At 37.7% G+C, this 12,167-nt stretch overlaps 1 protein-coding gene across 1 annotated transcript; it reads left to right on the top strand.

Annotated features, from left to right (window-relative positions):
- Positions 1-269: 269 nt before the first annotated feature.
- LOC107572159 (protein-glutamine gamma-glutamyltransferase K-like) lies at positions 270-4,773 on the top strand. Its single transcript, XM_016258570.1, has 14 exons — positions 270-340; positions 723-1,159; positions 1,288-1,479; positions 1,610-1,861; positions 1,939-2,057; positions 2,269-2,376; positions 2,526-2,703; positions 2,796-2,934; positions 3,022-3,214; positions 3,297-3,450; positions 3,598-3,882; positions 4,021-4,181; positions 4,273-4,409; positions 4,619-4,773. Exons 2-14 carry the CDS (start codon positions 724-726, stop codon positions 4,764-4,766), a joined length of 2,502 nt encoding a protein of 833 aa, XP_016114056.1. The 5' UTR covers positions 270-340; position 723; the 3' UTR covers positions 4,767-4,773.
- Positions 4,774-12,167: the final 7,394 nt, after the last annotated feature.

Raw genomic sequence — 12,167 nt, 5'->3', positions numbered from 1 at the left:
TCACACTGGTTTTAATGGGTTATATTCTCTGGTATAGATGTTAGTCTGAAAAAATTACTTTAAAGGTGTTCATTTGTCCCATTAATTCTCTAAAAGAGACCATCAATTAATATGACTCAAAATCCTTTAATCCCTTTCTTAAGAGGACAATTATTCACACTCTTCAGCTATGAGCTGTGGATGGGGTGGAGATGGAGATGTAGTATAAATATCCCGTCTGCTGTAGAGACAAACAACAGTATGAGCAACAAGCTGGTTAAAGCAGGACTTACTGTTCACTTGCTGCAGCACGTCGAGTTTTCGGTTCAGTTTCTCTTGAACAGACAAGGACAAAATCCATGTAAGTAATCATCTCAGACATTGTTTGAAACTTATTATTAATTTCTATTAGAAAGCTTTCATCTAGAATTCATAGGCTGTTTTGTGGATAAAGAGATGGTTAAAAACCCAACAACGTCTTTATCAGATTATTATTTCTGAAGTCTTTCCTTTTCAGGTATGATTGTATAGTTTATATAGTTAAAAATTTCGGCCTGATAATTTTGGGAACAGCCTGATGTTCTCATGTTAGGATATGTTTTTGCTGTCCAGTAATTGCAGCTTAAAAAGAAACTGGGAATCTGATTTCTAAGAACTAAAAGACCTTATTTATGAATTATTAACCATCTACTGACCAATTACAGATCACACTCATGTCTCTCATTTCTTTCTTTTTTGCCCAGCATGCCTTTTGTATACAACCCATACAAAAACCTCTGCACTGTTGGCCGTTTCCCAGCCATTAAACTGCAGGAGGACGACTGCAGGAAAGCAGCATGCTACACACCGATTCACACCAACCCTTGCGTTAACCCATGCACAAGCTCTTGTGTCAAACTTAATGTTAACCCCTGTACCAACCCTTGCTCTAAACCTTATGTAAACCCTTGGGTAAACCCTTGCAATATCCCTTATGCTTACCCATGCGTCAACCCTTATGTTAACCCATGCATCAACCCTTGTGTTAACCCATGCGTTAACCCATGTGTTAACCCATGTGCTGCTCCATACGCTAATCCTTGCGACTTTGTCACTCCATGTCGTGATTATGAGAAAAAGGAAGTTGTCATCAAGGAATTTGTGGATGACTGTACAAGCACGCAAGTCTGTGGAGTCGATGGTAAGAGTCTTTGTGTTTTCTTTATCTTTGTCTTGAAATGGGAAATGTGTTATTCTTACTCGTTATAACTCAATGAATGATTTGTTTGATAACTAATTACCTGTTTTCTGCTTTTTTCATTTTCTCAGATGCTGTTCTCCGGGTGTGTAAAGTAGACCTTCTCAAATGCAGGACCGGACAGAATCGTCAGGAGCATCACACACATTGTTTCCTTGATGATCATCTCATCGTCCGCAGAGGACAGTGTTTCAACATGTGGGTTGATCTGTGCCGTCCTTTCAATCCCAGTTGTGACAAGCTTCACCTGGAGCTCAAACTAGGTTAGTTTCGATATGACCCATGACAACAGCGGATATACTGTATCTACTTATGTTGAGGAGGAACATGTGAGGAGCTGAACCAGCATTTCTACCATCACTGGAATCTCTTTTTCTTCTGTATGTTTAACAGGTCACATCCCATCCATCCGGGACGGCACTTATGTGATCGTTCCAATAGTGGAAGAATTCAAGAAAGGTTGCTGGGGGGCAAAAATTGTGGAACAAGGCCAAAACCGAATCAAACTGTGTGTGCACTCTGTGCCGACTGCTTGCGTTGGACGATACCAGCTCAGTGTCATGACACACTGTCCAGGAGGCAGATTCACTTTACCTTATGTTCCTGAAAATGACATTTACATGCTGTTCAACCCCTGGTGTAAAGGTACGCGTTTCATTATAATTTTAAAATCAACATGAACCTGAATATATATTTGAAACGCCCAACGTTCTCTTTATCAGATGACTGTGTGTACCTGAGTGATGAGGCGGAGAGAGCTGAGTATGTGCTGAATGACATGGGCAGAATCTACTATGGAACTAAGCAGCAGATTGCCTGCAAAACATGGAACTTTGGTCAAGTAAGAGCTAAAATTTCATTAATATATTACGAAAGTTCAACTGTATCTATATACATGTTTATGATGTCAGAGACAAAGGTACCGCTATGGTTTCTGTTTTTTCCTAACCTTCCCATATCCGAGATATAATTCCACAGAATAAGTGCACAAGATAGCATGAAGGTTGTTTCACAATCTCTAATTTTCTTCCTCCCTGATCTGTGATTCTTAGTTTGAGAAGGGAATCTTGCCTGCATGTATGTATGTGTTGGAGAAGAGCTGTACACCTTGCTCAGGGTGGGGAAGCCCCATCAACATTTCCAGAGTGGTGTCTGACATGGTGAGTCTTCATTTCCTTCTTATCAACACCCTGATTTCATGTTGGAAAGCCTTTAAAATGGTCAGATTTGTTCTCTTCTGAATGTGTTATTTCTGCACAAAGTTTACTGCATTCAAAATAAAATAGTTTTGATCATCTCTCCTTATCAGGTTATTGCTAACAAAGACTGTGGTGTGTTGGTGGGTAACTGGTCAAACTGCTATGGTGATGGAACTGCTCCTACATCCTGGTGCAGCAGCAGTGCCATCCTGAAACAGTACTATAAATGTGGAGGAATCCCTGTCAAATATGGACAGAGCTTGGCCTTTGCTGGAGTCACCAACACACGTAAGAGTTTCTGCAGACTGGACGAGGAAAAAAAGTTTTGAGAAAGTGATTATAGATGTAATGCACTTATATTCTTCTTCACTTTCTTGTAGTGATGAGGTGTTTGGGCATTCCTGCTCGTCCAGTTTCAAACTTCTGTTCTGCTCATGACACTGATGTTTGTTTGACAACTGATGTCTATTTGGATGAGAAATTTCAGCTGATCGATCACATGAACCGTGATTCAATCTGGTAAGCATTATTAACAATCCAGATGTCATCAAGATTTCCTCTAAATGTCCCTGAAGTGTTTCTAGTTCTTTCTTCTCTTCCATGTAGGAACTACCATGTGTGGAATGAGGCCTGGATGACTCGGTCAGATCTGCCATCTGGTTTTGGAGGTTGGCAAGTGGTTGATTCCACTCCTCAACTGACCAGCCAGGGCTTCTTCCGCTGCGGCCCCACCTCTGTTGCTGCTATTCGCAGTGGACAGACCTTCCTGAAGCATGATGTGCCCTTCCTTTTCGCCGAAGTGAGTTATTTCCTATAATTTACCATTGTGTCATACAGTGATTATAATGACATATGACTTATGATTCCTTTTGTGTCTCTAGGTGAACAATGATAAGGTTTACTGGCAGCGGAGATGTGATGGGACCTTTGGTGTTGTTCATACTGAGAAGGATGTAGTAGGTCACTGCATCAGTACCAAAGCTGTTGGCTCAGATCAACGTGTAGACATCACAAATCTCTACAAACACCCACTTGGTAAAAAACCACATGCATTTCTCTTAAAACATCTGGTCCAGCCCTCAACATTTTGTTTGAACCATGGTGCTTATAGAAATAATGAAGTTTGGTGTCTCTCCTGTGATTCATCTCCATGTAAATTTTACTCTTTCTTTCATTGATTAGGTTCTTCTGAGAAGAGCACTGCTTTGGAAACAGCCCTTCGTCATGGGTTGAGAAGATGCACATACCCACTGCCCTGTGCTGAGGATGTTGTCTGTGAAGTCAGCCTGAAAGAGGACGGACCATGTGTGGGCAAGGATGCCGTGCTTTGCATCAATCTAAAAAACAAATGCAGCTCACCTCGTAGCGTCACCCTCTACAGCCAGGCTGCAGCCATGTACTACACCGGAGTCAAGAAGACCTTCCTGAAGAGAGACCAGACATGCATCGAGCTCAAGCCCTCTGAATGTGAGAAATCTTAAAGTTTGAAATCAAAGAGTTGCAATACATGATACCACCCAGTTGGCATAATGCAGCTTATGGGTAAAAAGACTTGTAATGGAAGCATGAATATTCATTCAGTGTTTGTCATTTTTCCTATAATAGGCAAACCTCTGGAATGGACCCTGAGTTGTGACGAGTATAAGGAACACCTGGTGGATCACACCTCACTGATGCTCAACCTCTTTGGACACGTGGCTCAGACTAAGCAGGTTTTGGCCACCCAGTACAGCTTCAGACTGCGCACACCAGATCTTGTTATCGCTGTGAGTTTAAGGTTACAGTTCAACTGCTTAATCCTTTGATTGGTTGAAATCGTTAAGTGCTAAATTGTGTCTTGTGTGTGGTTCTTCTCAGCCTGTATGTGATGCTGTCTTGGGTCAAGAAGTGCCCGTCAAAATCACTTTCCAGAATCCACTGCCTTGTGTCCTGAAGAACACTGTATTCCGCTTTGTGGGACTTGGACTGCAGCATGCCAGAGTTGTCAACTATGGGTACAATTATTTTAATTGCTCAATAAAATAATGAATTATTCTATTTAATTTTCAATCAGTTATATTAATTATGATTTAATGGCTGAACATAATGGTAAACTCAATATCGGTTGCTAAACAGTTTTTGTGATTATTTAATCTAAAAAAAATAAATAAAACTAATTTAAAATGTATATAGTAGTATAAAATAATCTTTCTTTCTTTCACAGTGACATTGCAGGGCATGCTACAGTGTGCCTGACGGAGAAGTTTATTCCCAAGTGTCACGGCCCACAGAAACTTCTGGCCTCATTTGATTGTCCTCAGCTCACTCAAGTGCATGGATTCACCAACATTGTTGTCAAACAGCACTGTTAAATCAATCAAATAATCAAAACAGATGAAACGTCATGGCTCCATTGAATCAAAATGTAGGACAACTGCACTAATGCTTTATACAAGACAATGTTGTCTTTTCATCTTTTCAGATTTTTTAGTAGTCTTTTGGGAATTGGCATTTATGAGTTTGAAAGATTATAAATGTAATTCTGAATAGTCATTAACCTTTTTTGCTCATTTGAAAACTCAAGTAATTGTATCATGGTGTTGGTTACTCTTTCCTGTGTAGCTTCAGCTTCAAATTAAATATTTCCAGCATGCTAAACTGTGTCAGTTTGTGATATTGAGAGGGATCTATTTAAATGAGGCTTTATTCCTCTTGTCGTTTAAAATTAGTAATACATTCTTGTCTTATATACTTTCCAGAACATAGAATTTTATATACACATATATCCAAACTTTTGCAGACTGCTTGTTTCAAAAACCTCAGAACATTAATATAGACCAGTGGTCACCAACCCGACCATCTTTATCACTGTCCCAGTAGCTCCCGGCAATAACAGAAAAATAAGTACAAAAAATATATTCAATTTTTCCCATCTTTGTACTTCGTTATTTTGGGGAGCTACTGGGACAGTGATAAATAAAAATGCACCATGCTTTAGTCTGTAAACAGGTAATTTTAAAAGGGGCCAGAGACGCTAAGGATGAAAAACTTTATAATCATGTTTTTAATCGAAGGAGACGTAGATGTGTATCTTTAGCGAAACAGCGCAGAGAACAGAACGTCATTGAATTTCAGTCAGAGTTGTGCGACACTCAGTCGCCCTTTACAGATTCCATAAGAATGAATGAGAAATGCGACCAACGATGCCCTCAGCGAAGTTGTATTAGTATCAGTTCCCACAGAAGCGATCTTACTTAACACGCTGGGCAAGTATGAATGAAAGAAGTAGGTTGAGGCGTGGCGTCCACGTGGAAGTTTGAGATTTTGTGCATCAAGGAGCGGTCGTGGCAGAGCAGAAACGAAATGTTGCTGTTGTGCAGTAATGGATGAAGACTCAGAGGAATCGTTAATGGAGGACAGCATAGTATTTACGGAGGTATCACCAAGAAAGAAAAATAAAAAATGCAAGAAAATTTATAAGGAGCAGGAAGATGGTAACGTTAGGATTTTAGGTATTCAAGATACATTTAAAGAAAAGCCCAAAACACATCAGCAAATTTCTAGAGAAGATCAAGGTCAGAATCATGAAGATGACATTTGCATCCCATAGGATTATCCAAAGCGATAGACAAAACAGTTGGGGCAGTTGTCTTAGCTAAATGCTTGGGACAAGGGAGAGTTTTGATAATAGTGAAGCATGTTGGACAAAAAAACGAATTACTTAATATGAAAGAAATGAACGGAGAAAAGATCACTACTAAAGAAATTGGAGTAAATACATATGAAAAGGGAGTAATATATAGAATTCCAACATATATAACCTCTGATGAAATCCAAGAAAAAATTAAGGGAGGTAAAATAGTTAACGGACAACGACAGGAAAGTTTGAGTGTTTTGTTAACTTTTGACGGAAAAATGTCGGGAAAAGTACAAATGGGATATATAAGCTATCCAGTGAGAGTATATGTTCCAATGCCTTTGAGGTGTTTAAAATTCCAACAAATGGGACATGTGGCGGCGGTATGTAAAGGGAAATTATTATGATTATGACAAATGTTCAGAGACAAATGTAATAAAATGCTGTAACTGTGGCGGTCCACATAGCGCAGCATATGGAGGATGTGAGATACAAGTTAAAGCAAGAGAAATCCAGAAATACAAGGCTGTGCATAACGTTACCGATGCTGAAGCAGTGAAGGTATGTAGCAAGGACAGGAGGGAAGAGACTAGTGAAAAAAGCAAACAATATTCAAGGAGCATACAAAAAGAAGGAACAAAAGAGTGACAATGTAGACATCAGTGTGTCCTAAAAAGAGAATTATTTAATAATGACAAAAGAGAACTTTTTAGCCTTTATTGTCAAGGTGATTAATGTAACAGCTATGTTGCCAAGTAGATCATCCAAGATCAAGACAATCCTAGAAGCTGCATCAGAGTTTCTAGGTATCTATGGAATTTCAGCGAACATGATACCATGATACCATGATATCACTCGAGCAGCTTCAGTAGAAACTTCCCAGGTATCTGAATAGATATATGGGGATAAGCTTTATGCAGTGGAATGCAAGGAGCCTTGTAGCAAATGGTCAAGAGTTTAAAATGTTTGTTTTAGAATTAGAATATAAACCAAATGTTATTTGTGTTCAAGAATCATGGCTCAAGCCAAATCTTCAATTTGTATTACCAGGATATAGTTCTGTCTGGAAAGATAGAGAGGGGTCACCAGGGGGTGGAGTAGTTACTTTTTTAAAAGAAGGAACTGTACACTCTTAAAAATAAAGGTGCTTCACGATGCCATAGAAGAACCTTTTTGTCTAAATGGTTCCATAAAGAACCTTTAACTTCTGAAGAACCTTCATGTTTCACAAAAGGTTCTTTGTGGTGAAAGAAGATTCTTCAGATTATAAAAAGGTAAGAAAGAGATGGTTCTTTAAAGAACCTTTGACTAAATGGTTCTTTGTGGAACCAAAAATGGTTCTTCTATGGCATCGCTGTGAAGAACCTTTTGAAGCACCTTTATTTTTAAGAGTGTATATAGGGAAATAAAAGAGGTAATGGATATAGAATGTGTGGTGGTGGAATTGTTTTATCAAGAAGAATCAATTGTTATATATAATTTTTATAATCCATGTAAAAAGATTTCTCTAAATTTGCTTGAAAGAATAAAAAAAGGAATAAGGAATTATGGTGTGGTGATTTTAACGCACACAATTGGTTATGGGGGAGTAAAAACATTGATCACAATGGGGAAATAATAGAACAATTTATGTATAATAGGTCATAGTTTGCTTAAACACAGGAGAAGGTACAATGTTTAACTTAGAAGGGAATACATTATCAAGTATAGATCTAACTTTAATTTCAAATGGAATGGATGAAAAGTGTGAATGGAAAGTATATAGTGAGAGTAATATTGGAAGCGATAATTTTACAATTTTTTGTAAATTAAATGTAAATAGTAATAGGGAGTGCTTATTGCAATGGAAATGGAGGTATGAGAAAGCAGATTGGAATTCATTTAACAAACATTGTGAAGTATATAAAGAGAGGGTGGTGGAAGAAATGGTAGAAACGTTTTGTAAATCTTTTTCAGATTTAATAATGGAAGCTGCAACTTTATATATTCCTCAAAGAGCTGCGGGTCAGAGGAATAAAAGTATTCCCTGGTGGAAAGAAGAGTGTAGTATAGCAATAAAAGAAAGAAATAAGGCTTTTAATCAACTAAGGAAAAACATTAGTATGAGTAATATGATAACTTATAAAAGGGCAAGAGCTAATGCAAGAAGAAGAATTAAAAATGCTAAAAGGGAAGGATGGAGGGAATTTTGTTCTACTATAGGAAAAGATACTCCTTTGGACAAGATTTGGAATATTTTAAGAAATATGGCTGGAAAAGGGAAAAAGTCAAATCAAATTCCAGTATTAAATGATGGTGAAACAGTGGCAGTAACAGACATAAATAAAGCAAACATGTTATGTAAGGTTTTAGAAGGTGCTCACAGAATACAGTTGGGAGAAGAGTATGAGATAAGAAGAAGAGATATATTAAATAACAACCCAGATATAATGAGGAAGAGAGGGAATACTAATAGTTGTATGGATGTAGAGTTTACAATTACAGAACTAAAAACAGCATTACAGAAATGTGCCAATACTGCTCCTGGATGTGACAGAGTAAGTTATATAATGCTAAAGCATTTGCCAGACTCTGTTTTATTAGTATTACTTAGATTGTGTAATAAAATATGGCCAGAAGGAATACTTCCAAAAACATGGAAGAGAGCTATAGGTATACCAATAGTTAAACCAGGCAAAAATCTAACAAATCCAGGAAGTTATCGACCAATTGCATTAACGTCAAACGTATGTAAATTAATGGAGAAAGTTATTGTCCAAATATTATCCTATGAACTAGAAAGAAAGGGCAAATTATGTAAATGTCAGTGTGGATTTAGATGTAAAAGATCAACAGTAGATGCATTAATTAAGATTAGTAATGAAATAGAAAAGACTCTTAAAATGAAAGAGATTATGGCAGTAGTGTACTTTGACATAGAAAAGGCATATGACACATTATAGAGAGAAGGACTGTTCATTAAAGCAGCAAGGATAGGAATAGATGGTTATATGTATAATTGGCTGTAACAGTTTTTATTTGAAAAAACCTTTGTAGTTCAATTTGGATTAGGTCAATCTTCGACTTTTGAAGCTGAAAATGGTATCCCACAAGGGAGTGTTGTCAGTCCAATTCTTTTTAATATTATGATTAATGATATTTTTGACAACTTAGGATATGGTGTGGGGTGTGCTTTATGCTGATGATGGCGCTATTTGGAAGAGAGGTCGAAATGTATCTCACGTGACTGCAAGTATGCAAACAGCTATAAAAAAGGTGGAAAAATTGAGTTTTAAAATATCAACAAGTAAATCATGTTTTATGTTCTTTAGTAGGAAAAGGAAAGTTCCAACAGACACTGAGTTGGTATTCTATGGTAAACCTTTAGAAAGAGTTCATGTTTTTAAGTAGCTGGGAATTTGGTTAGATGAAAGTTATACTTGGAAGAAACATATTGAAGAAACAGATATGGATAAAATGCAGGAAAATTTTAAATGTGATGAGATCAGTTGCTGGAAAAGAGTGGGGAGCAGATAAAGAAACTATGCTAACAAAATATCAAGCCCTGATTAGATCTATACTTGACTATGGATCTGTGGTTTATGATGCAGCATCAGCAACATTGTTAAGGAGATTAGATAGAATACAATACAGAGCACTCAGGATATGTCTAGGAGCAACTAAAACAACACCAGTCAATGCACTATTAGTAGAGGCAAATGAAATGCCATTAAGTTTACGTAGAGTAAAATTGTCCCCAGTATATTGGACATCAATGAAGAGTCATGCTGGAGAACATATTTCTAAAGATGTATTGAATAATTGTTGGGAATATACAAAGGAAAAAGGGAAGGGTTTTGGATAGAATATTAATCAACTAGCAGAAAGATATCAGATCGCAAATATAGAATGTAGTATGTCTCCAGTATGGGGCGAGGTACCAGCTTGGTTAATTCCTGAAGTTAAAATTGATTTGTAAATACTAGACAAGAAAAGGGACTGGGAGGAAATGGGTAATATCAAATATATGGTGAATAGACATTTACAGCAAAGATTTTATGCGAGTACACATATTTATACAGATGGATCAAAAGACCCAAATATAGGGCTTGCAGGAATAGGAGTTTTTATCCCGGACTTGAATGTATCAATAACTAAAAGAGTATCATTTCTAAGCTATCAATATATGCTATTGAAATGGTCGCTATCATAATAGGATTGATGTGGATTGAAGAGGTAAGACCAGACAGAGTAGTGATATGCTCTGATTCTGCTTCTGTGTTAACATCGTTGTCCACCCATCATTCATGTAGAGAAGACTTATTAAGTGAAATATTGACATTATTATGGCGTGTACAATGAAAAGGTGTATTAGTTGGTTTCTGCTGGGTGCCAGCACATGTGGGCATATTGGGAAATGAAACAGCTGATAAATTGGCCAAATATGCTTTAAAAAAAGTAAGAAGTAGATGTTAACGTTGCTTTAAGTAAAGGTGGTCAAAACTATAATTATGGAAAATATTTTAAAGGATTGGCAAGAAATATGGAATTCAGATAATAAGGGGAGGCATTTATTTAATATAAAAAATTTTTTTTAATAATAAACGAATCATTAGTGGTAGAACCAGGAGGGAACAAGTCATTATAACAAGGATGAGACTTGGACACACAGGACTGAATGCATCACTATTTATTTCCTGGAGTACATGAGAATGGTTTATGTGAGTATTGTGGGGAAAATGAAACAGTAGAGCATGTAATATACGATTGTAAAAAATATGATGAAGAAAGAAAGGAATTCATAACATACTTACATAAAAAGGGAAAGGTAAATAAGGATTTGGGGTACTTGTTAGGATATGAGTTTAATTAAGATATAGTAGGATATAGGCTGCTAATAAAATACATTTATAGTACAGGGTTGAGCGAGAGGATTTAAAATCAATCAGGGATGCTGTAGCCTGATCTGGATTTTAGGGAACCAGGGAAGTGTTCTGGAGGAGCTGGAAACATAGCGCCAGATGGGTCCCTGGAACCTGGGAATCTGGTAAAGGGAAGAGTTTCCTAAAATGCCTCGTTTAAACACGCCCCCACATGTCTAAGTCACTGTGTGGGAAGATTTGCATAACACCGCCCAAATGTTTACGCAAAGAAAGAAGGCGTAACTTTGGCTGCATCCGAAAACTTAGGCAGCTGACTTGCTGCCGTATGAGGCAATAACTTTGCAGGCAGCGTTTTTTGCACGAAGGCACCTCATGAAACTGATTTCGGATAGGCTTCTGAGGCAGCGTAACGGTTTAATGATCTACAACAAAATAGAACGAGTTTTTGTGATAACTAAACAAATATTGTATTACTATAATACTGATTTCTCGCTAGAAATAACATCAAAAGTGCAAAAAGTTAGTCATCTTTATTTTTTAGCTCAACCGTCCCCCAATAATCCCGGAATGGAACGCACAGGATTGTGGGATATCAAAGGCAGAGAAGGATACATCTATGCTGCCTTCAAAATTTGATCAGAAGAAGGTACCTCCGGAGACAGGAAGTAAAGCAGAATTTGAATTTGGACGTGCCTTGATGCCTTCCTGCCTTGGAATGCAGCCTCGGAAAGCAGCATTTGATTCTCGCTGTATTATTGTTGCTGCTGCCGCCGCCATGTCGTGAAGACACTGTGTTTTGTTGTGAAAGCGAAACTACTTTGTTTGGTCTTCCAAAAGTGGACACAACTAGAAATCAGTGGTTAAGTTGTATTTACAACACTGTTCCAGAACAGTTCAACCCAAATATTCAGATGTGTGCAACACATTTTATGGAGGACTGTTTCCTGATCCTGGGAGAGTAGACTATAATGCCGGCTGTTCTGACTCACAGACTGTAAGTACGTCTTCATATTTAAAGAATTTGCCACTGATGATTCAAACACGAGTTTTGAGCAGTGTAGAGTAGCGCTTGTAGTTTGTCATTTCTCCGATCACAAATGCAGACATGGTTTTATGTTTACGCGGCGCGATGCAACGCAACCTGTAAAAAGACAGTATAAGTCATTATAATCAGTAATTATGTAATGGGTTTTATTGGTTTCGTCTCGTCGCACCGGGACACAACATCACAGTATGGTAGGGGCGTAACATTTCCGTCACACGCTTGAGGTATT

This window comes from Sinocyclocheilus grahami, unplaced genomic scaffold (genome assembly GCF_001515645.1).
Source record: "Sinocyclocheilus grahami isolate Dianchi unplaced genomic scaffold, SAMN03320097.WGS_v1.1 scaffold1708.1, whole genome shotgun sequence".
In the NCBI taxonomy this organism is placed as follows: Eukaryota; Metazoa; Chordata; class Actinopteri; order Cypriniformes; family Cyprinidae; genus Sinocyclocheilus; species Sinocyclocheilus grahami.
Note: the sequence above shows the minus strand (reverse complement) of the source record. Positions and strands in the feature narration are given on the sequence as shown.